General features: G+C 46.5%; 1 protein-coding gene across 1 annotated transcript; it reads right to left on the bottom strand.

Moving 5' to 3' along the window:
* Positions 1-270: 270 nt before the first annotated feature.
* Nsfl1c (NSFL1 cofactor) lies at positions 271-22005 on the bottom strand. The gene is made up of 9 exons (XM_026402109.2): positions 21862-22005; positions 19291-19388; positions 13443-13517; positions 10638-10803; positions 9903-9995; positions 8436-8545; positions 7950-8087; positions 3451-3615; positions 271-1980 (listed from the first exon to the last, which is right to left on the bottom strand). Exons 1-9 carry the CDS (start codon positions 21964-21966, stop codon positions 1818-1820), a joined length of 1113 nt encoding a protein of 370 aa, XP_026257894.1. The 5' UTR covers positions 21967-22005; the 3' UTR covers positions 271-1817.
* Positions 22006-25938: the final 3933 nt, after the last annotated feature.

Raw genomic sequence — 25938 nt, 5'->3', positions numbered from 1 at the left:
GATATCTTCTGATGGGTGCTAATTAATGAAGCAGAAACTCTTCTGGAGGGCCTGAATGTAGGTAGGCAGGGCAGGGAGTGAGTCCTGAATGCCTGCACACAGGGCTGGGGTTAGACATGGGTTCTAGAGGCCGCTGGTGGCACCTCCCCACTCATACCTAGTCTGTGGTTTGGGCTTTAGGTTTGGCACCATAAGTGGGACACTTGTCATATACCAAAGCATTCAGGATGGCTGCTAATTCCCTCCAAGCAACCTGTATGAACTCCAATGTCCTCATTCTGGATTTTAATGGTCAAGGTGACAGTAATTTTCATATTTCCAGATTTGCAGTTACCTTCGCCACCAGAGAGAACACCATGGTAGATGCTGCAGCCTGGGGAGGACACTGTGTTTGGGAGATTTGGGATGGGAAGCACCAAACCAAGTTCCTTTTTCAGGTGGCCTTGGTTGAAACCATGAGCCCTCTGCAGCTCTGAGAATCTGGGTCTCTCCAGAAGCTCCTCTGCCTCCCTTCCTGTGGTTAATGCCGGTTCCTGGCGCAGGGAAGGGGCCAAGCAGGAAAGTGCCAGTGACTGATATTGACTGCTGCAGAGGGGGAGGGAGGCACATTATGACAAGGCTGGCAGATTCAGTCAGTGGAAAAAGGTCCCACCCAAGACCAGGTGTCCCTCCTCCCCACACTGGTGAGGAAGCAAAGTGATGGGGTGGAGGACCTTCACCAGGCCACAACCATTGCCCAAGTTGCTGCAAGTCGGAGGTCAGCAGGGCAGATGATCACTGTGGGTAAGACCTGCAGCCCAAAGTCACATGCTGATGTTACACTTGTCCTCAAAATTTGCTCATTTTAAGACTCTTGCAAACCAACATGGGGGCTAGGGACGTTTAACACTTGCTTAGCATGCATAAGACCCTGGGTTCCATCCTCAGCCCGGTCATAAAACTAAAAAGAACACCAACATGGCAAAGGGCGCTTGTAGCCCAGGACAGCCACCTTTCAACCCTCGATTGGCCACACAGTTAGTGAAAAGCTCAGTGCCATTCTGACTCTGCTTCTTAGGCCAACATACCCAGACTGCACTTACTTGGGTTGGCATGAATTGTATCCAAAGGAAAAATGCCCCCCTCGCCCTACAGATGTGTACACGTGGAGCACACAAAGCATGACACAACTGAGAATCACCAGGGAGCAGCCTGGGTGGCAGGGGGCAAAGGCCTGGGGCAGGAACAGAAGCTTAGCTGGTCAGGGCTGAGAGAAGGGCATACAGTGCAAAATTCTTTCTCCTGAAGGAGGGAGTGTCCACAGCCCAGGCCTCATCCCTCAGGGGCCTTTTGTGTAGCAGTTGTGACAAATGATATACTCTTGTGGAAGCAAGCAGCTGCGAAGCCCCTTCCTTCCCTGTAGCGGGGGAAATCCTCTGGTCACCTCTCGGGTGGCGGGAGAGATGTGGATGTGTCGTATGCCACAGCAATTTTCATGGAGGATGGAAGGAAAGTCCCCCCACCACCAGGCCAAGATAAGATTTTATAACAATCAAAGTCTACTTCAGTGTGAGTTTCCATACAACATGCTGGTGATATTTCTTCAATTTTTTTGGTTGTTTTTATTTTTTTTTTCTTTAAAGTTCATTGATCGTCACAAAAACCCAGGAAATGCAACTAAGAAGAAAACAAATGTCCAACTGAGATCTAAGGACCCAGAGCAACGGAGGAGACGTGGCACTGGACCGCTGGGTGTGCACAGGGACAGGAGGGCTGATCCCCACGGGGCAGGGCTGCAGCGTGGAGACACAGGAGGGTATGAGGCAGCGGCCAGGTGGTTATGTTAACCGCTGCACGATGACGGCGTTGAGCAGGTTGGCTTCCTTTAGGGTCTGGTTCTCGTCAGCCAGCTCTTTGTTTGGGAAGGTAGTCATGAGGACAAAGCTGGTGGCAGCCATGGCTGGCCGGGCGTCCACGATGAAGAGTCGGATGTCGCTGATCCTGGAGGAGTGGGGGTGGGCGGAGGCGGTGAGCAGGACCCTCCCTGGTGCCTACCACCCGGGCTCCCAGAGGACGAGTCCATCCAGAGCCCCTTTCCACGCAGCAGCCAAGCTGTCAGTATGAGGCCAGCCCCCCCCCTTCCTTCAGATGAACCCCAACATCCCCAGTGCGCTGCCACGGCCGCCTACGCCTGCCCTCCCCCTCATCCCCTTCTCCCTCTTTTGTTATCAGGCCACACTCCCCTACCACATTCAGTCTCCCCAGAAGCTCTCTGCCTTCCTGCTGGGAACCCTGACCACACCGTGGGCCTCAGCGGGATGCCTCTCCCAGGGCAGCCTCGCCTGCTCCTGGTTTCCACCTCACTTCAAGCAATGATCAAGTTTGTAAATAAACACTCTGGGATGCGCTGGAATCACTGTCCCTTCCTGAGAGGCACTCGAAGCTCTTTCAGCAACTCCTCAGGGCCAGGAATCCCTTCTCTACCTGCTGCTTGTGTCCTGAACCTGGTATGAGAATGATGTCCCCAGGAACAGCCTCCTCCCTAGAGTGCTTCCGCGAAGTTCCCTTCTCCTCCAACCCCTAGATTCTATGCATCTCCACCAGCTCAAGGCCTGGGGATGCAAGATGCAGCCCGAGGCCTGGGAAGACCAGTCCTCACCAGTGCCCGGCACAGGCTTCCACCTGGGTGAAAGTATCCTTCTGGGGCTTCTGAGTGGACTGAAACTGAGGCAATAACTCAGGTCAGCAAAACGGGCCACTCTTCCTTCAACTCACACCTGGGCAAGCCTCCCGAGGCTCCAGCTCACACCTGGGCTTGTTACATGCCAAACCCTGGCCCCACATATGGGTCCAGGGTTGGTTGGCCCATGACTGATGAAATTTAAAGACATCCCTGCTCTCAAAAGAGGGGCTGTCACATATCTTTATTGGTGATAGCCCTTCAGCACCTCCCTTGCTGGTCTCTTAAGCTCTGGTTGCCTTACTTTTTCCATCTAACACACAGAGGAGAGTTTGGCCTGACCCATCCCAGACAGCCTGAGACAGTGAGCAGGTATTCCCAGAATTCCCAAAGACCAGATCCAGAAAAATCTTAATAGCCTAGTGGTTTTCAGAGGCTCTGGGGGAGAGAGGTGGAAGAGGCCAGGTGGGTGAGGTGCGGGCCCTGAACCCTCCTCCTCCACCAACTATAGCAGTTCTAATTTGATCTATTCTGTACCCAGGCTTTGGTATGATACCTCCTTTGAAGAAAGAATCTGGTGACTTAAAAATCCCAAGGATGAGGAACAAGACCCACAGGAAGGAGTGAGCTGCCCTTGGCACACTAATGGAAGAGGAGGACAAAGACTTCAGACTCGTAGTGCCCCTCCTCCCTGCCTAGGGAAAGCCTGTTCATGCTCAGAACAGCTCCCTGCTTCCCAGGCTCCAAGTCATTGCTAGCAAAGCCAGGCCAGGCCAGGCAACACGCGGTACCTGTGGCTGTGGTTGAACTTCTGCACCAGCCTCCCGCCATCAGCAAGCCTGATCTGGATGTTTGTGGTCGGCTCTGACTCATCGATCAGGATGGAGGAGCTGGCTTTGGCTTCGTTTTCCGCCTGCTGGGCTGGGGAGCTCGTGTTCAACAACTGGGGGGCCGTGCTGAGGGGAAAGAGGCACATCAGCACAGGAACGGGGGGGGGGGGGGGGGACCTCGTCTCAGCATGCTGGTGGACATCAGATGTGATCCTGGCCTGTGTTTGGTGCTGCTGATCTAGAGACCAGACAGGAGGAATCCCAGCCCTGAGGGACTCGCGGGCCCAGGAGAATCCACCCTAGCACCAAGTCACTGCTGCCTCCCTCTCTCCTGAGGAGGCTTGGGCCAGTTACTTGTCCTCATCTGCCCAAGGCCTTGAAGGGAGGAAGCCTGAGGCAGAAGAGACAGGCTCAAGACTGGAGGAGCCAACAGCAGCTGAGGGGAACACTCCATGTCTGTGGCAGAGGCAGCCTTGGCACAGTCTGGCAAGTGACCAGCTGGGATGAAATGTTCAGGCCCGCGACCTCATTCATGTGTGTATCTCACATACAGGTGCCCCCAAAGGCCCCATCTCACCCCCATCACTGGCACGAGTGCCAGGTCTGTTGGGATTCATTATACAGTGAACAGGATATGGTGTCTGCCAGTGTTGAGATCAAATCTTAGAAGTGGGTGGACCAGGGTGTGAATTCACCCACTAGCTCAGTGACCTTGGGCAAGTTAATCAAGCTCCCCTAATTTCAACAAATGTAACAGGACTTTTTTTTGATGTGTGGTAGTGGAGATTGAACCCAGGCCTCACACTTGCTAGGCAAGCATTCTACCCTTAGCTACATCCCTAGCCTTTTAAAAATTTTAACTTGAGACAGGTTCTAAGTTGCTAAGGTTGGCCTCTAACTCGTGGTTCTTCTGCCTTCTCTCTTGGGAGCTGGGATTACAGCATGTAACACTACACCCAGCAGTTAGCAAGGACTGGTAACCAGGGTTGAGGCTGCCTGTCTTGCTTAGTTGTTGTGAAAATTAAAGAAGAATTGCATGAAGTAGTCTGGGTGATGGAAATGCACATACAACTCACTCCCAGTTCTCCATGAGCCTTCCTGCCACTAAACCACCCACCTGCCTTGTTCTTAGCCTTCCTCCTAGCAGATGAGCTGGGCCAGAACTTTGCAAAGAAAGGTCATTAGGTAAGAGTTTGATGGCTTCTCCTCAAAAGCACCTAATTAGATAAGTTCCCGTACAACTCTTCCAATTTTTATGACCTAAAAAAAGCATACTTGCGGAACCAGGCATAGTGGTACCTGTAATTCCAGCAACCTGGGGGACTAAGGCAGGAGGATTACAAGATCAAGGCCAGTTTCAGCAACTTAGAGAGACCCTGTCTCAAAATAAAAATGGAAGAAAGGACTGGGGGTGTAAGCTCAGTGGTAGAGTAGCCCTGGCTTCAATCCTCAATACCAAAATAAATCAATAAAAAAGGGTATTTGTAGCAAATCCAACTGAAGGTGCTCTTCAAAGTGTGCTCCATAGGACACTTGTCCCTTCAGATACCTGCAGGAAGGTTTAGGAAACATCACATACTATTCCAGTGGCATCACAGGGCATTAGCATGTTCAGTGCCTTGAGAAAGGCGCAGTGACGGCATCTCATTGACTACCAGGCCCTTTTCAGGTGTTACACTTATTAACCTCCGGCAGCAGAAGTCAGGGAAACCAGTGTGTGAAACACTGCCCGGGAACAAAAAATAACAAAAAGTCAACATTCTTTTCTGTGAAAGTGAAATATAGGCTTAGAGAAGACAAACTTGAGCTCAGAGGCGAATGCTTGCCACATTTGTGCATAAGGAACTGCTCCTGCTTATCAGCCTCACAGCACATGGGATTCAAATGTGGGCAGAACCCACAGGTAAATCACACCGTCCCAGGCCCAAGAGACGCCTGGAAATAGTGCAAGTGCCTGTAAATGCCTCCTCTCTTCTAAAGCTGTTTTGTTCACTAGTTTTAGGGGCATTAGACTACAACTAGACTACAAGCAGCAGACCCCTCAAGTTAAGAACAAGTCCAAGTACACATGACAGGTATTCATGTCATGGTACAGCATGATGAACACGAGAGCTGCTTATGAAGTACCTCTACCAAGCCAATTCCTACGCTGAACACTTCATACATATGAATTCACTTAGGCCTCAGCCCACAAGATGGGGGCTCATCACCTCCACTTTTCAGATAAGAAATGGAGGTGTAGTGGGGTCAGGAAAATTTGCCCAAGATATCAGTGTTGGTTTGAGGTAGAGCCAGGATACAAGCCAAGCTGTCTGGCTCTGGTCCTGTGCTCTTTTAACACTGTCACATTCTTGTGCCAGATCCGGGAGTCAGAGAGATTAAGGCCTGGATTTCAGGAACCTGACCCCAAGACTCAGTTTCCTCATTAGTAAGAGTTCAGCACACTTTCCAAGGTTGAGAAAATAGCTAAAAATATGCACTGTACCAGGCATATACAAAAATGTCTACGTGGCTGTGAAGAACATCTAGGATTCCTTCAGCAAGACGGGCAAGAACAGAGACTGGAGGGAACCCTGCGTGACATTGACCAGCAATGTGGCCCTGGGCAAGGCCTGGCCTCTCCAAGCCTCAAAATCCTTATCTGTAGATTGAGGATCAAAATAGAATTAAAGGAGACAATGCATGGAAATGACTCAGTGCTCAGCCGACAGAGAAAACCCCTCAAATAGCTGCTTACTATCTTTTTTCAAGATTCTGCCCCATCATGTTTGCCATCACTTGGCAATAGCACTGTCTACCCATGGGTTGTAAGTGGAAGTCACCTACAAGGTACTCCCAGCCAATGCTGCTCTCAGGATGGATGGGGTGGAGGAGAAACCTCCATCACTGGGCCTCAGAGTGAGATGCTCAAGAGCATTAGTTCACCAGGTAGGACAGATGCACGCTTCTGTCCAAAGGACCAACCTGTATCCAGTTTCCTGAGAACTGCTCCCATGTGGGCTACTGCAAAAGTGAGGGCATTTCACCTAGAGGCTGGAGAGGCTGAAGCAGACTTTAGAAAACAAGGCATTTCTAGTATCTCCCTGCAAACACTATAAACATTCACAAGTCACAAGGAAACTGAGTCTCTCAGAGCAAGACCCTCAGCCACCTAACTGTTCATTGCCTTCATAGTGGAAAAAACTGGCATTAAGATACTTTCTTGTCATAATTTCAAATCCTGAGACTCAGCCAGGCCCGGTGGTGTACACCTGTAATCCCAGTGACTCAGGGCTGAAGCAGGATTCAGTTTGAGGCCAGTTTCAGCAATTTAGCAAGACCCTGTCTCAAAATAAAAAAATGAAAAGAACTGGGGATATCAGTGGTAAAGCACCCTGGGTTCAACCCCCAGTATAAAACAAACAAGAGATATGTCATGAGCTTTGTAATGTTGTGAACAACCAATAAAAAAAAAATTACAAAAAAAAAAAATAAATTAAAAAAAACAAAACAAAACAAAAACAAACAAACAAACAAACAAGAATAGAACTCTAGCTGGTTGCTGTGGTGAACATTTGTAATCCTAGCAGCTTGGGAGGCAGATAAAAAAACCAAAATCCAAAACCCCCCAAATAAACAAAAACCTCCAGAAACATTTATTTCAAAAGTTACCATAAATGGTATATTTGTTGATTGATTTAAGTTTTTTACAGGTGCCCCACATCTAGAATGATGGGACTTCATGGGTTAATAACAAATGGAAAAAAAAAAAAAATCGGGTGCTCTCCAAAGCTCATCACAGCTACCATGGAAGTTCACTTGAGAAAGGCACCCTCCAAGTGGCAGATGGATGAGGCGAGCAGGCCAGCTAATGTAACTATTTTGGTTCCAGTAAGTCACAAACCACTGGTCTCTAGTGTCCTGAGCTCTGATTCTTGCTCCTTGGCAAGGATAGACAACAGGGAGGTAGGGAAACCAGGAGAGCACCAGCCAGAAGCTGAAAAGGGCCTCGCTGCTGGCACACCAGGCTCTGAGTCCTTCAGATGGCTGTGAGGAGAAAGGCAGAGAGGGTGTCTTGCTGTGCAGGAGCATGGCAAGGAATGCCAGTTAGAAGGCTTCAATACCAATCCCAGCTCTGCCACACACCAACCATGTGTCCAAGGGCAAGCTAAGAGCCAAAGAGCAGAGGCTTTCTGCGTGTAAAACCAGGACAGTACTGGCAAGAGAGGGTCACTTTGCTGAGTGTCAAATGCAACAGTTCCTTCAGAAAAACACTGACAAAGTGAACCCATGGCCACGGTCAAAGCTGAGTGGGACCCTGAGAGAAGGCAGCCTGCCTATAAGGGTTGTTAATCCCAAAGCCCACACTCTCCATATTCTTCCTCCCATAAAAATAAAATCTGAATGCCTCTGAAAATGGTAAAAAGCTATCCACAGTGAGGACACAAGGTCTGCTGGGCCTGGCCAGTGTTCTTCCTTACCTGCCTAGTTTCTGGCCCTCACCAGTGAAGGCTTTGAAGGTTCCCTTGGGCTTCACGAAGTCCTCGTCCCGATGGTCCTCCATATCCAAGTTCACCTGCCCACCATGTGCTAACCTCCGCAGCTCAGCTGGCACCTCCCTGAGAAGGAAAAGGCAATACTGGGGCTTGCAGAGGGCAGGATGGAGGGTAAGGAGAGTGCCACTGGTAGGGACCTGCTGCTCCAGTGGCTTCCTGTCTACCTCTATCTTCTCTTGTCTCCTTGGTCACAGTGGACAACTATTTCTTATTTTGCCATTTGGCTTTGCTCTAGACCCAAAGGGGAAAAATGGACACAATATTTTTGGAGCAGATCTGTTCATCTGTATTTCAACTGTGCTAAACCTGCTTCAAAAAATTTATTTCTCAAATCATAAATGTTTTGCCTCGTCCTTTCCTATTGCCATCTCATTCACTTATTTGGAACTCAAAGGAGGGCTTTACTCTTACCCTCTGCGGATAGACTCCAGAAACTGGGCATTGGCTGGGTCTTGGTAGCTTCTGAGTTCACCATTGTCCAGGCTGAATCCACTTTTCCAGAGCTTCAGCACTACATGAACCTGGGATGACAGGAGGTAAGCAGTTGTTATTATTTTTGGTACTGGTAACTGAACCCGCGGTACTTTACACTGAGCTACATCCCCAACCTCTGTAATTTTTTATTTTGAGACGGGTTTTGCTAAGTTGTTGAGGCTATCCTTGATCCTGTGATCCTTCTGCCTCAGTCTCCTGAGTTGCTGGGATTTCAGACATGTGCTACCAGTCCAGCAGGTGGTAAGCAATTAAAACATTGACAGGAACCTGGAAAGCACACTGATTTGAACCTGCAAATGAGTAAGCTTTTACTATTTCACCACATTATTAAACAGACAAGCAAACATACATATACACATGTGTGCAAAGGGAAACCAATAAACAACAAAGCAAATAAGCATTAACCTAAAGTAAGAAGGTGACCCGGTACAAGCTGGGAGCATAGGCATTGTATTAAGGAAGCCTGGGGTTGTGTCCTGACTTTGCCACTCACTGGTGAGTTGGCTCTGAGCAGATGACAGATGACTCGATTGAAGCTGTGGCCTGCTCCTCTGTAGGACTGCCAGTGTGGTTGGTATGTAGCTAGTGTTTTAATAAAATACCCTGGTAAATCTACTCCTGGACTATTTTGCAATCATTAAAAAAATGATGTCTACAATTTCTGTCAACAACAACTCCCTATATGCATTCTCAGAAGAGTTTAGAAGGCTAAAAACAAATGCCTTAGTAACTGCTGCCACAAGAGGACAGGATTTTTACTTTCAATTCTGACTTTTTTATTTTGGAACAAAATCCAAAATGATTTAAACATATATTCAGGCTGGAGTTGTGGCTCAGTGGTAGAGCACTTGCCTAGCATGTGTGAGGCACTGGATTCAATTCTCAGCATAAAAATAAAGAAAGGTATGGTGTCTATCTACAACTAAAAGTATATTTTAAAAAAGGAACTATTCACAAGGCTACATGAAAGTGTTTGTGGCATAATATTAATGTTTTAAAAAGATTAAAGTTTATTCATATGGTATGATTGCAAATTATAGGAGAAGGTCCCTATGCATATGGAAAAAAGTACTGGACAAGTAATAAGGCAAAATAGAGAATCCTAGATACAATGTCCATATGTCTGAGATCCATGGAATGCCCAAAAAACTTCATCTGGCCATCCCCCCCCACCCCCCACCATCCTTTCTCACCAGCCCCTTGACCAGCCAGATGAGAGGCGCCCCAATAAGCCCCTCTATTTAGACCACACAAGGACACCATTTCTACAGACCCCCCCCTCTTTAAGAGGCTGCTGGTTCACATACTACACACAACTGATCCCTTTCAGAAAAAAGGGCAAAATAGCCCCCAAACTTCCCCGAGGAAGGCGGGCACACTCACGTCTTGGCTGGAGTGCCGCCTCCTTTCCCCTGCCACGTAGGCAGACTCTTCTTCCGGTGCTGCCCCAAGGCGGTAGCCACCACCTGCAAATGGCTATAAAGGACAAGTTCATAAACACCTGGTGATAGGGCTTAGATTCAATGATGCATCTTAGGTGAGTGAAAGAAAAGAGGCAGGGATTCTGATCACGCTTATTCACCACTAGATGTGCTTTCTCTGAGTAACTCAGTGCCCACAGGGCCAGGCACTATGGCAGATGAATTAAGTAACCAGGATTAGGGTAAAAACAGGAAAGGGGAGGGGGAGCACAGTTAGATGAAACAGCTATTAAACTCTAGTTAATTACAGCCATGTAGGAATCCAGGAGCAGATAATTCCAAAGTCTTTTTCATTTCCCCAAAGGCAGAAATTCAGATTTTATATCAAGTTGGTGTCAATTAAAGTCAATTAGAACAAAAAAAACCCTGAGTTGGTCAAATTGGATAGGCCAAGACAACACGCCTGCAGGACTGAATCTAGACTGCAGGCCAAAGGTTTGAAAATTTTGCCCCCAATTGTGGTTGCATGTTAAAGGATGGGAGAAACTATACTAGTTTTCTGCATAGGAGACCAAGTAAGCAAACGGGGGGGGGGGGGAGGGGGGACAAACCAGTCAAGACTGACTGGATGAACAAAGTCTCCTTTTCCAGGCAAACCCTGGGTCTTATGGGCATACACAGGGACCTTCATGCTCACTCTAGGTTTACTGGTCTCTCCTGGGCTCTTGGTCACTCGTTCCACAGCTACAGCTCCATGCTCCTTGGCACCTTTAAAGAGATCATCCACCAGCTCGTTGGGACTTCTCTTCCGGGGAGGGCCAACAATCTGCTGTCCACTTCTCTCTGAGCCCCCAGCATAAAACCTGTGTAGAAAATAAGCTTCTAACACTAAATGCACACAGAAAACAAAAAGAAAACAAACACAGCATGCACCAGGTTCTGGGCCCAGTGCTGGGCCCACTGGAGAAAAGGGCACAATGCCTGTCTTAAAGGAACTTACTGGCTAGTTGGGGACACATACAACAGAGGCAGGCAGGCACAATGCAATGTGAGCAGCCATGACGTCAGAAAGGGGACTCAGGCACAATGAGAGGGGAGGACAGCCACGGCTTCCTACAAAGGCATCTTCCAGGCTGAGTCTTGAGGATGAGTTATCAGGTGAAGGGGTCAGGGAAGGGCATTCCAGGCATGCACAGCACCGTGCCAGCACAGGAGCATGCCAGCCGGGAACCGATCGTCCCCCACATCTCTTCAATAGACAGCAACTACAGTCCTAGCCAGGTGAGGCTACCTCTAGTAGCTCTGGGTTAATGGTGGCAGTGGCAGGGTTAGTACAAGCAGCTAGGCTCCAGCACTGGCTCTGCCACTGTGACCTGTGTAAGCCAGTGCTCTATTCTGGACACTTTCCTTGTCTTTGAAATGGGAGGGAGGAACCGCATGCCCTACCTACCTGCTCCTTAAGTCAGGGCGGTGAGGTTCAAATCAGCAGATGTATGCAAAAGAACAAGCAGAGTAATGCACACACGTGAGGTGGTGTGACAGCACCAAGAGCTCCCCCAAGACTCACCTCACCATTGTGATGACACACACTGGAGAACCAGAGGTGATAGTACTTGAGAAGGCCAGGGAAGCCCAGATCTCAAATACAAGCCCCCACACAACCACATGGGGCTTGGTAATGGGTTAAGGGTGGCTTGAGATTAAATTAGTAGTTTTTGTTTTTTTTTTTTTAAACTTGAGCCTGAAAACCAGTTGTCATATAGCAGCTGCCTTCTTATCACTCTTAGTCACAGCCAAGTCACAAAACCTAGAAAAATTAGTTCCAATCCTCTAATTCCTAGAATTCACCTGGGAATGTGAAGCAAAGTTTAGGTCCTGACAGGGCAGTGTCATTTCAGGTCTGAAATGCTGAGGGGCCAAGGGAGCTATGGATGTGAAATAATGAGGGCTGGAGAGGAAAAGGTGGAGGCCATTTAGGAGCCCAGCATTCACATACTTAATGACAACACATCTCACTCAAGGAATATAAAACCATAAAATTAACGTATGTTACTGAACTTTGTATTTAAATGAAGGTTCTAGGGAACACAATATAGGTGAAATAGAAGAACACATAATTTCTCAGCCCTCTTGCCAAAGACTAACCGATTCAAGGAAGCTGCATTTCCATGATTACATACAATGTTTCTAAGGAATATTTGGTGGACCAAGGCAGACCCATGGAGAACCAAAACCCATAAAATGAGGCTGAAGCCAGTTTATTCCCATTCAGTCCAGCTACAGTTCTGCTCAACAGACTGTAAGGTTTTCACTAAAGGATCCCCAAGCCTTGGCTTAAGAACTGGGAGCCTAGGATCAAGAGCCTTAGGAATATGCATGCCCTTGACCTGGTATTTCCACACCAGGAATTATTGTAAGAAAATAACCTGAAATTGGGTCAAAGATTAATACAAAAAGATGCTCACTGCACTGATATTTATAGTAGTAAAGAAACTGGAAACAGCTAAGGATGCATCTCAGTGATAGAGTACTTGCCCAATATGCTCAAGGCCCTGAATTTAATCTCCAGTACTGACAAAAACAAACAAACAAAATCCAAAATACCCCCAAATAACAAACAAACAAACAAAAACTGGAAACAACCTAAATGTTGGTTAGTCCACATGACAGATTTTATTTAGCCACTGAAGTTGCCATGTGTGATGGCACATGCCTGTAATCCCAGAGACCAGGGCGGCTGCTGAGGCAGGAGGTCATCATGTTCAAGGTCACCCTACACAAATTAATAAGACCCCGTCTCAAAAAATTAAAAGGACTTGGGATGTAGGTCAGTGGCAAAAAGAGAAAGAACACGCTCATGAAGAATTTTAATGACATGAAGGGCTTAAGACCTAGCATTAATCCAACAAAAGAAACCAAAACCTGATCTTCACCTTGCAAAATATTTCACAGGACAAAGACCCATTGGGAATATACCAAAATATTAACTGCAGTTATCAAAGGGTAAGTGAATGTTATATTTTATATTAGTTCATATTTTCCACAATGGACATTGTTTTTAACTTTTAGAAATGTTCTAATAAAATCAATCTGTGTGTGTGTATTGGGGGAGCACACATTTAGAAGCCTATTACTCTATTTATTATGTGATGTACTGCTTTATCCGTAAAAAGAAAAAAGCTGGAAAGAAATACATCAGAAGTACTGACACCCGGTTATGTCTGTGTTGATGTGAATGATTTTTTCCTTTTGATTTGTTCCTGTCCCATAATATTCATCAATAAATACACAGTTTTAAAAACAATTTAACAAGACAAACCCATACAACTACAAAAGGGTGAGGGAAAAGTAACAGGGGACAGGGATCACTTCTAAGCTATAGGGAGTACGGTTAGAATGTACCCCATCCCCAGCAGTAAGACTAACAGTGACCCACATGTGTTCCATGTCCTGCTCTAGGTGATCTAGCACCACTGTGGGATGTGCCCCATCAAAAACTTACCTCTGTCCTTCCTCCTCCTCCTCCTCCTCATCTTGGTCATGAATGAGGTCTCTGAAAGATGTCACCCTATTATCACTGGAGACACAGAAAGGAGCAAAATGATTTTTGGGGAGTTTAAAGAAGGTAACCCCATCACCAGCTTCGGAGTTGAGAACAATGGAATTAGAGATATATATATGTGTGTGTGTGTGTGTGTGTGTATATATATATTTATTTATTTTTTGGTGGGATGAGAAGCTGTATGTAGATGAGGGTTAACTTCCCCTAAGCTTATTTGTAAAATAATGTGGCATTTATTTCTTCAAAGCCACACAGGACTGAGAATAAATTAAAAAGTGATACTATGAGGTAATATCATAATATTATGATATTATGGGGAATCTAACATAAGTTGTCCTGGGAGGGGGGCAATGAGGTCTTTACTTCTTTAAAAGCATACTACTGGATAACTGTTTTCATAATTTAAATTTTAAATACTGAGGGATGTCTGCATGTCAGGCACTGAATAGATGCTGGGTCTGTACAGATCATCCCATAATAGAAGAGACCGGCCAGGCAACCATCCATTAAATTCTGTGCCAGAGGGGCCCAGAGACAGCTCATAAGGCCTCATAAATATGAGCCTCTTAAGAGGGAATTGGAAGAACATTAAAAAATACCATTCCACCCCCCGCCCCCAAATCTAGGGACATTCTACTACTGAGCTATATCCCTAGCCAATTTAAAAAAAGAAAAAAAATATTGTTTTAGTTGTCAATGGGCATTTATTTTATTTATTTATATGCGGTGCTGAGAATCGAACCCAGTGCCTCACACATGCTAGGCAAGCGCTCTACACTGAACTTCAACCCCAGCCCCTTCAGTCAACTTTACTTTTTTATTTTGAGACAGGGTCTTGTTGGCCTCAAACTTGTAATCCTCCTCCCAAGTTGCTAGAATTACAGGCATGTGATACCACACCTAGCTAAAACACCACATGTGGACTAGTGCCAAAGAACTGGTAGGCAGGCAACCAGGTGCATGAATGGTGGTTAGGCTGGTGGGCAAGGGGACTGTACAGCATTACAGGGAAGTTGCATATGCAAATATACAGTCACACACTGCAGGAAGGGTGAGGAGCCAGGAAGCAGAAATGAAATGAACATGAGGGTGGGCAGCCTCGGGAGAAGAGAGGCCCTGCTTGCTTCTGCTGCAGGTCAGTTAAAAAAAGGTGTTTATTAATACTTAGGAAAAAAGCATTGTAGTGCAGGTGAGGACAGCACACTAACAGAGGCCTGAGGAGGGTGAACTCTCTCCTCCAACGCTGTTTTACACTACTATTTTCTTCCTAGTTTAGTTCTCAAGAACAGGCTTAGTTTTTCAAGGACAATAAGACACAAATTTTATAGATGAAATATTTCTGTATTTCTCCCAGGAAAAAATAGCTTTCCTAGAATATGGGGAGTAGAGGCTAACAGAGGTTTCATGAGGCTAGACAGGAGGAGTTGTTTACAAAGATTAAATTTCCAGCTTCATCTTGAAGATTTTTAAGGAGATAATGAGAATAAGAGAGGCTCTGAGCTTCCCTCAACAAGAAGTGAGAGAATCCCTGCTTGAGCTAGCTGAACAGCCTACTGGACATTCCTTTGGCTAAATACACTACAGTTCACAAGGATCTGAGTGCTGACATCTCTATGGTGCCCAGACAGGCTACTTCTACTTGCTCACCTCAGGGGAGTTCAGAGAGAATCAGCCCAAAGTCTCCTCCAGTGATATGGTTAGGATAAGTATCCATGGGAAAACCCCTCCCCCTGTTGCTAAACTCTTTCATACAGACACACGTATGTCTGCTTGAGCAAGTCACTTTCTCTGGTTTTGGTTGGAGGTTTTCTCCTCCCCCACCCAAATCCACACATCTAGATTTTGAAGGTATCTGACAGATTCTGGTGTCAATGTATGTGAATCCAATCCCAGTTCTGCCTCCTACTGTAGGATCTTGGGCATGCTATTTAAATTCTCTTAAGTCTTCATTTTCTCACGTGTAAACAGTAATAACCCCAGCATTAGCTTCCTGGGTTTTCTGTGTATGGTTGAGGTACTGATGGAGAAAGAGTCCTTTGCATACTGTGGCACATTCAAGTACTTCTCTTGAACAGCAATTCTGAAAGCATGGTCCTTGATCAGGAACATCAACATCACCCGTAAACCTATGCAATGCAAACCTCCTGAATAAAAAACTCCGGGAAGGGTACCTGGCAATCCAGTTTTAAGAAACCCTGCAGACAATTTTGATGCACCCTCAAGTCTGAGACCACTGTTTTGGAGTAATGCTCTGAGAGTCACCTTATGGCATGGACATCCCGGGCATATTACCAACGTTAGATTCCTCTATTCTATGGTCTTCACAAAATGTCTCAGAAATTTCCTTTTTTTTTTTTTTTTTTTGGTCCATCAAACTATATTCCCCAGAACAGTGAAAAACAAAATTCTATTCCTCGGACTACCTGGAATCCCAAAGAAGCACAAAATCCTTTATTAGATCATATTTTCAGTTTTTAATCTGGTCATCTTGGTTCTGTGTGGCAGCATCTTCCTGTGAAGATGGAAATGTTGTATCTGTGTGGCTACTGAACATCTGAAATGTGGAAAGTGCAAAGAAATAACTGAATGTTTTATTCAGTATTTTAAACTTAAATAACCACATTAGGCTAGTAGCTAACTTACTGGACAATTTAGTTCTGGAGAATCTGACAATGGCAGTCCCTGAAACCCTAAAAAATTATACATCTTGTTAGATAAGAGAGGAAAAATACTGGAAGAAACTGTTACCTCTTGCCTGATCAGCATATAGGGGACAGGGGTGGGAGGTGCTGGGCAGTGAGACAGCATATGGTAGTATAAGCAACTGTGGTTTTAGACAGACTTCGTTTGAATCTGTGAGTTATTCAACCTAAGACTGAGCACCATGACACATGAAAGGAGAGCACACTGTCTATTCCCAAAGCTGATGACAGATATAAGAATACAGGTGGGAATACCTGGACGAGCTAGACAGATGGTAAGTGTTCCTGAAGTGCCAGCCCTCCGCTTCCAATTTGCTTAGAGAGAAAAAATTAAGTTAAATATCAGGAAGAGTTCAAGACAACACAGGAGATGTCACCCAGTAGTAAGTGGGTATGGTCAAAGTGAATGAATTAGAGTTGCAACTGGAGTTCTGAAGAACAGGACTGTGGAGTACTGCTCAATAGAGAAGTGGGCATGGAGATGAACTTGGAGGAGGCAGAGGGCAAGAGTGTGGGCACTCACTCAGATGAGAGGCTTGAGCAAGGGCAAAACCAAAAATAAGGCAGTGCCGGGACACCAAAGAACTTGGTTTGGTTGGAACAAAGGTGAGAAATGAAGAAAAGGGGAAAGCCTAGGAAGGTAGTTCAGAAAGATGTTGAGTGCCCACAGGAGAAGCAGTATGTTGCTGGGGATGAGAGCCGAGATGCTGGAGGCAGAACAGCCCTGACCTGAAACCCTTGTTTTACTAACTGTGCGATCTTGGAAGAAGCCTAGCTCTAGTGTCCTCATCTGTAGGATGGGAACTATAACAGTACTCAACTCAGGGTTGTTGTAAAGACTAAAAAGGTATGTATGGAAAGGCTTACCTCAGAGCCTGGCACCTACTAAGTGCTCAATAAACGTCAGCTGTTATCACTGAGGATTTTACACCTCCTTCCATAGCAAGTGCTAATCTTTTTAGGTCTACTCCTTTAAGAATGTAATAAAAGGTATGGACGCTTTTACCAAAAAAGGTATCTGCCAAAATACATACAAACTTGTGCCTATAATTCCAGTTAATGTGTAGAGCAACTCATATCCATTCCATAGACTTCTCTTAGGAGGAGTTCTCAGGCTCCACATCAAACATCCCTGTCCTAGAGTGACGAAGGAGCTCACTGATTGTGGTTACAGGGCAGTCGTGGCACGATAAATGGAAGGTGAGAAGATGACAGCAGCAGGTTAAATACTCTGCAACAGCCAGGTCAGCAGGAAGCAGGCACTCCTCAGATCCCTTCGGGTGCTAGCACAAGTATGGCTTATGGTGAGAATACAGTTGACACTTTCCTACTAGACAAGGACAATGACAGAACAAACAGTGCCTTCCCTCTTCCTCTTCCTAGGCTTCACCAAAGTCCATTACCAAAACCAAGGCTTAATCAAGACAATGGGACAAGGCCTCTTAGGCCTAAATGTGTGCCTAGTCTTTCATTCCTTTCAGGCTTACCGTTAAACTCTATTTCCTTGATTATTTTACTTTAATGCTTATTTTTAAACATATGCATTTGCTGTGGAATGGGACAGGGTACAAAGAACCAAGAAGTTGAGAACGGACGCCCAAAATGATAAAAATAAAATGAGAACAGAGATAACATATACTGTGCTCTAAGTGCTATGTATGTACTGATTCATTTAATTGTGCGGCAGGCACTAATATAATTTCCATTTAACAGGTGGGGAAAACTGAGGGATTGAGATAAGTAATCTGTCTAAGGTCACAAAGCTCTGAAGTAGCAGAGCTGGAATTTAAACTTGGCAGTTAGGTTCCTGAGCCCCTACTTTAATGAACACTGTCTTGAGGGGACTTTAGGATAATACAGAGGAGAGGAGTGTACCTGTGACTGGCATTAGAAACTAAGTTTCTAATCCTCTCCCTTGGTATTTCTGACATGTCAACATCCCAACAGTGATCCACGATAGATATCAAAAGTTTATGTTCCAGGAAATCAGCCACCTCTACCAGCAGCTGCAAGAATGACCCTTATCCTAACAACCAATCCCAGGCAGTAAAATCCCAATATGCCATTACTAACACCTCACAGCTTAACACCTGCAAATAACTCAAAGATCACTTTCCTATTAGCTCTTTTCTCTGGAGATGGGAGGCTGCGAAAGATGTGAAGGGAGCAATGAGATTTGGACTTTGTGTTCCTTATTCAAAGGGAGGACATGGCCTTAAACTTCAGATGCACTCAGAAGACAGACAATTTACCACATCATGGCAAAGAAATATCCTTTTTGCATTTGGGGTTGAATTCAAATTCAAATAACCAGCACTGTCCCACTCTATTGATCACAAGAGTGATCTGCCATGGGAGGCAAGGGGCCAAAAAAGTGATGCAAATGGGATCCCAGAGGTTAACACTGTGTCACCTCCCCAAATCAACTTTGGAAGGGGTAGGTTACATAGGTTAATTTTCTACAAGACTTGTTTTTATCTTTCTTTCTTTTTATGGCTGTCCAGGGACTTGTGCATGCTATGCCAGCACCTATCCACTGCATCCCAGCCCCTCTTTTCATTTTGAGCAAAGATCTTGCTAAGCTGCCTAGCTTGGCCTTGAACTTGTGATTCTCCTGCCTTAGCCTCTGGAGTAGCTGGAATTACAGATGTGTGCCACTATACTAGTTAACAGCATTATCAGCCATCCTAAAATATCGAAGCAGCATCCCAAAAGGCATCTGACCTAATCTCTTTACATCTACAGTGACACTGAAAGGAAGTCGCCTGGCTTCTGCTTAACAATGTCAAGAGATGGAGTAGTCACTCCCTGTGTTTCATAAATAAAAGGCCCTCAAAAATCTTAAAAAATAGATTCTGTAGTTTTTCCCAGAATTAGATTATAACAACACTTGGGTAAGAGTTACACATGCTTCTCCACAGGAAATGATGAGGCTTTCAGGGAGTTACTAGTCAACACTTGGTCTAATTTTCTCACTGGAACCCAGTGGCTCACAAATCCAGGTCTGAATCCTCTAATAAGTCAGAAACTAGCTCCTCATCACTGCTGGAAACGCTCATTTAGCAGGAAGTGAAGTTGGCCCTTACCTGGGGGCTGTGCCTCTGGACACTGAACTGGGGGTTGCCTGCGAAATGGTCACAATGTCTTCATCCCCTCCGTCCTCGTAAAAGCTCGCTAGCGCGATCTGAAACAGAGAGGTAGTACCTTGGGACCCTTAAAACAGCCCTTCACCTAATACATAGCTCATCTGAGCACAAAGGAACAAAAATATAGACACAGCCTACACTTACAAGATGGCTTGTGTCTGGGGCCATAGAAAATTAGACCAAAAGGTAGTGGATGAACTGTTAGACTTCATGTCACCTGAAATTCCACCCACTAAGGGGTAAAAAGGGCAAGAAAAAAGATACTCTTCATTCATATTTTACAAAGTAAAAGCAGCATGTATTTATTGAACATTTATTTATGTGCCAAATTGTTTTCAGCACTTGACATGTGTCAATTCATTTATTCCTCACAGAAACTCATGCGATTAGTACTATTACTGTCTCATTTTATATTGATACAGAAGCACTCTGAAGTTAAGAAAATTGCCCAAGGTTATGGTTACTAAGGAGTAGAGCCAGGTTTGATCCCAGGCAATATGCTCAGATCCTCATTCTTAAGTGGAGTCCCTCCAAATTGCCACTTTTCCTTTCTTTCTGAAGCCCAATTTCTATCTTCCTCCTCCCCCCTCTTTGGTACTGCGGATTGAACCTAAGGGCTTTACCACTAAGTCACATCTTAAACTTCAGATGCACTCAGAAGACAGTCCTTTTTGCTTTTAATTTCCAGACATGTCTCCCTAAGTTGTGATTCTCTTGCCTCAGCCTTTTTGCTTTTAATTTTGAGACATGTCTCCCTAAGTTGTGATTCTCTTGCCTCAGCCTCCTAAATTGCTGAGATTACAGGTTACACAGATTACACTGTGCCTGGCTCCTAGTGTCTTACTCTGGGAAATGGGGACACCTGTCCCATCAACCCTGCATACTGGATAAGATGATTAAGATTTAAGCACAATCACATCTTAGCTCTATGCATACAGAAGGACTATATAAGAGTCCTTTGGCCATTTGTGACTATATGTCTCTCACCAGCTCAATTACACGTATTTACTAATCATATACTCTGCACAAAGAAATAAGAAAGAGCACTGAGGTCTACAGAGATGATGAAGACACCACTCCTAATTTAAAGGAGACGCTGAATGTATATAGTCAGTGTACAGGAGGCACCGAGCCAACATGGGACATATCAGCCTGTTGGGAGGTAGTGCATTATCTTGAAACTTGAACTGAACTGACATTCAGAGAGCCTGCATTCAAGTCCTGGCCCTGTTGGGTAAGTCACAGCACATACATGAGCCACTCTCTCCACCTGGAGAGACACAATGAGATAGATGACCTGTTGACCATTATACTATGTGCTTTCAGGAAGAAGATTTTCTATTTCGCACTTCTGCCCAGCACAGGGCCTTTGCCTGTTCAGGTATGTGATGCTTTAACTCTTACATTTGGGAAGCAATTTAAGTGGTGCTGTCAGCAGATCCAGTTCAAATCCCAACTCCACTACTTACTGGCTGTGTGACCTTGGGCACATTCCTTGTCCTTTGGGATGTTAATTCCTCATCCATAAAACCGGGCGAGTCTTTACTTGTTTGGTTAGAATCAGATAGAACTGAGTTCCGATTCTATCTCCCACTTGGAAGCCAGTAAGGCCTTCCTTGAGCAAAGCCACTTAATCTCAAACCTCAGCTGTAAAACGTGAAGGTTAAATGACATAAAACATGTAAAGCAGTTAGTACAGTGCCTGGCTTGTGGTAAGTACTCAATAAATATTAGTCATTCATCATCATCTACTTAAAACGTAGGCTGGCCAAGAACATTTATGCAACTCCTTCTATAATTAATTACTGAGGGCTTCTTACATGCCAGGCATTGTTCTAGGCAGTGGGGGCTCATCAGTGTGCAAAAATCCCTGTCTCATGAAGCTTGTCTTCTTATTCAACAAGTATTTAGTGAACACTTAGTACGTGCCAGTGAATTAAATAGTAAATTCCAAGAAACTCCCATTTTACAGTTGAGTTAACTATGGGGAAGAGGCTCCAACCCTGCGCCACCTCCCCAGGGGTAGTTTCTCCCAGCATTAGGTAAGAGGGGGCGTGGGCCAACTCCACGGCCAGGTTCTTCCCTCCGCCGCCGCCACGTTGCGGCTACGGAATTGAAGGATCGCGTCGTCGGGAGCGTGGTTCCACCCGGGAGCCAGCGGCTCCGACCCTCCCGGCCTGCGACTAGCGCCCGGCGCGGCAGCCACGCCCCCAGGCGACCCCTCTCCACGGCGGTGGCTGCTGCGGCAGTGCGCGAAGTCTAGCCAACGCCGCGAGCGGGAGAGGCAGAGGGGAAACAGATCCGGTAGGGCAGGCGGGGGCTGGCCCGCGTTCCCCGACTCCCAAGCGGGGCCGGTGACGCGTGGCCAGCGGCCCCAGCACCATGAGGCCTGGGTCGGGCCCCGACCGGGCAGGGATGACTATGCGCTTCGGCCGCCTCGGGCTTAAAGCGCCAAGCGCCCGCGCCCGGCAGTCCCCGGCCCACCCGATGCGGCCCGCCTCGCGGCGCTACCTGCAGGTCCCAGCCGGCGGACTCGAGGAAGAAGCGGGCCCGGTCCTCTTCGGTGCCCGTCACCGCCACGAACTCCCTCAGCGCGTCCTGTCGCTCCGCCGCCATCTTCGCCCCGTGCGCTTCTCAAACCGCTCCGGCTACCGCCGCACAGCCCCAAACCTGCTGCCGCGTTCCGCTCAGCGGTCGACACAGCCCAGACGCTGGGCGCCCGCCCGCAGGCCCCGCCCCACGAGGTGCCTCACGCAAAACCCTCCGTGCGGAAATCCCCGCCGCTCCGCGCCCTCTGGAGGCGGCAGCGCGGACAGCAGCTTAACGGCGGGAGTGGGCGGGGCGGAGGATGAGAGGAGGAACAGGTCTTCCACTCCCGGTGGGAGGAAGGTCCCTTAGAGAAATGAGACTCATCATCTCATCCCCTCATTTCACTCTTCCATTTATTTACTTGTTCAAACATTTCCTGAGGCCTGGCTATGGCCTGATGCGCTTCCAAGGGTTATGGATTTGGCAGGGAACGAAGTTGCTGCCCTCTTATTGCTTACAGTCTTGCAGGGGTGTGGGGGATGGGGGAGGAGGGCGGTGCCCAGACCTTAAATCTGTCAATCCTCTACTCACAACCTTTCCATGGTTCTTTGTGTCACTCTGCACAAAAGACAGTCTCATGGCATGCAAGACTCTTGTGAGATGAGCCAGCTCCTCCATCTCATTTTCCCCAGTTCCCACTATGCTCCCGGCTCTAGGCACCTTGCTCCTCTTGCTGTTCCTGAAAGGTGCCAGGCATGTTTTGGCATCAGGACCTTTGCATTTACTGCTTTCTTGTGTTGCTTAGAACACCATTTCCTTGCAGCTCAGCAAAGTACTCTCCCACTGCTTCAAGAGCACGTCTTCAGACATAAGTCTATCATTTAGGGACTCAGCTTCTTTCCCCTTTTGTCTCCTGCCACCCGGTCTGAGACTCTCTTCCCTTTGTCACCTCCTGATTCTTCTTCAGGTCTCTGTATAGGTGTCCTCTTCTTGAGAATCCTTGAGACACTCCTCAGCCTCTGTCCAAACCCTTCTTAATAAAGTTGTTTTCTTGGAAACTTTGAAATATAGCTGGGCTCAGTGGTGCACACCTGAAATTCTGGCTACTATAGAAGCTGAGGCAGGAGGTTGGCACGTTCAAGGCCAGCTTCAGCAACTTAGTGAGCCCTGTCTCAAAATTAAAAAGGCTGGGGATGTAGCCTTCAGTGGTAGAGTGCTTGTTTAGTATGAGTGAGGTCCTGAGTTCAAACTTGAGTACAAAAAAAAAAAAAAAAAAAGGAGAAAACAAAGAAAACTTGATGCACATTAAAACTGTGCAAAAAAAGAAACTTGACATTTATCTGTCAAGTGTGTTAGGGTCCTGAAATACCAGTTACTTTGGAGGATCACAATTTTGAGGCAAGCCTGAGTAACTTAGACTCTGTCTCAAAGTTAAAATTTAAAAAGGAACTGGGGGCACAGCTCAGTGGTAGAGTGCTTCCTCAGCACACACAAGGCTCTGGGTTTAATTCCCAGTACTCTGAAGACAAACAAAACAATAACAACAAAAAAGTATTAGGGTCTAGGTTCTGGTTATTATGAGTAGGTTTTCAGCTTTACTGGGTCCTGGCAGGAGTCATAGGAGGAGGGTTTTTTTTTTTGAGTTTTTTTGAGACTCATTTCCATTTCAAGACCACCTAGCCCCACCCCTGCTCCTCAGTCCCTACTCCCTTCATTGCTTTGCCAACTCCATATGCCCCACAACCTCATGGAAAGTCCAAGAGGTGGAGGCTCGCTCTGGACCATGCTCATGCATGACTGGAGACTAACAACAATGAACCCCAGCTTAAAGATGGGTGGTATCTGGGCATGGTGGTACACACCTGTAATCCCAGGTACTCAGGAGGATTGCAAAATCGAGGTGGTATCGTGCTTTAAGACCTCAGCAACTTTGCGAGGTCTTTCTTAGCAAGATTCTGTCTCAAAATAAAAAATGAAAAGGGCTGGGGATGTGGCTCAGTGGTTAAGTGCCTCTGGTTTCGATCCTTGCTGCAAAAAAAGAAAGAAAGTAATATGGGGTGATTGGCTCACCTGGTATTAGAGACTGAACCTGGTCATCACCTCTTCTTCAGTTTGTTCCACTGAGGGGAGCCCTTTCTTAGGCCAGGGGACCCCTCGTGTCTCTCCCAGAGGCCTTGGGGCATCTTTCCCCATAATAGTACCTGGCAGTTATGTTTACTGAGCACTTACTATGCCCTAGACACTCTTTTTTTTTCTAATCTTTATTTTGTTTATTTATTTTTAAGTGGTGCTGAGGATCAAACTCAGGGCCTCACATGTGCAAGGCAAGCGCTCTGCCACTGAGCCCCAGACCCAGCCCCACTCTAGATACTCTTAAAAGAGCTTCAGATTGACTAACTCATTCATTCTTGTGGCACCTATGGAGTGAGTTCTGCTATTATCATTTTATCAGACCTCCAAGTGGGCTTGAATCCAGGTATCTCGTGCCTCCAAGTCCGTGTTCCTAACCACTGCACCACTCTGCCTCTCCTTGCCCCACGGGTCCCTGATCACCAATTCCTTTGTCTGATTTCTGCCGGAAGCTCCTGACATTCTGACTAGAGGAATTTAGGAATTTGATCAGAAGCGGATGTGAGGGCATGAATTTGAAACTGCAATTACGTAACACTTAGATCTAAGTGTCCTGCACAAAACTGGGTGTGTACATGCTTATAAAATGAGGAAAATACACAAGCGCAGGAAAACACATGAAATTGTGCAAGCCCACCCTGGATCCACCTCCAGTTCAGCTCCTGACACAGCCTTCTATAAATATTGGGCCCTCAGCCCAAGTCTGGGATGCTTCTCACTCTCGAGACAAGCCGTCTGCTTCCTTGAAGGTGTATCCACTTTCCTAGATAAACCTCCGTCTATGCCTTTGTGTGGCTCGTGCTGAAATTCTTTTCTGTCATGGCCAAGAACCCCGTGGGTCCTGAGTTCAGTTCCCCCTCTCTTCTGGGACTCCTCAGACCCTTCGACAGAGACATCTTTTCTCCCTACAAGATGACACTGGACCCTCCAGAGGCTTCTGCAAAGAATGTTAACAACAACAACAACAACAACAAAAAACAGTTATTACTTTTTGCAGTACTGGGAATTGAAACCCATGGTTCTCTATCACTGAGCTCTACTTCCAGCCCTTCTGATTTTGTTTTTATCTTGAGACAGGGCCTCACTAAATTGCTCAGGCTGGCCTTGAACTTGTGATCTTCCTGCCTCTGCCTGTTGAGTGGCTGGATGTAGCTCCTTTATCTTCCTGATTCCCTACTCTCAAAACTTGTCTCTGGAATATTAGTACTTGGAGGAGTTTTGTTATTATTGGGGTGTCCAGGTGGGGTCCAGGTCCCTGGTGTCCCAAAGAATTGAACAAGATCCTCACAAGTGACAGGCAAAGTACAGATTTGCGGAAGGTGAAGGTGGAAGGCACGCAGAGTGGACTCAGCAAGAGGCCCCGGGGTCTGGAAATCCGTGTCTTATCTGCTGATGTGCTGAGCTGTGGGCTGTTCTCTTCCCTCTATGAACCTGATGGAAGACCTTCCCCGTTGCTCCCTTTGGTTACCTTATGATACCTGACCAGAATAGTGTCCAGTTTCCCCCCATGGGTTAATTAATCAATTAATTTTTGGTACCAGGGATTGCACCCAGGGGCACTTCACCACTGACCACGTCCCCAGCCCTTTCTATATTTTATGTTGAGCCGGGGTCTTACTAAGTCGCTTAGGGCCTCGCTGAATTGCTGAGGCTGATCTCAAATTTACAATCCTCTTGCCTCAGCTTCCTGTGTAAGCAAAAATAACTCCAAATGGGGGCCGACCTGGGATCAGCAAGCTGTCTTTTCCAGGAGCAGTGGAGTGGCACATTTTCAGGGGTGAAAATGGTGACTGGTGACAAGAGGGGGTCTGTTTTTTATAAGTCTTAGTGTGAATCATAGCAGAATGTTTAGTGTGACTTAATCATTAGAGACTTGGGAAGTGCCGGCTGGGCAGTCTGGAAACTAGTCGTGCAGATTATAAATCTAAC

The sequence above is a fragment of the Urocitellus parryii genome, chromosome 6 (assembly GCF_045843805.1).
Source record: "Urocitellus parryii isolate mUroPar1 chromosome 6, mUroPar1.hap1, whole genome shotgun sequence".
NCBI lineage: Eukaryota > Metazoa > Chordata > Mammalia > Rodentia > Sciuridae > Urocitellus > Urocitellus parryii.
This window is presented reverse-complemented; position numbering and strand designations above follow the sequence as displayed.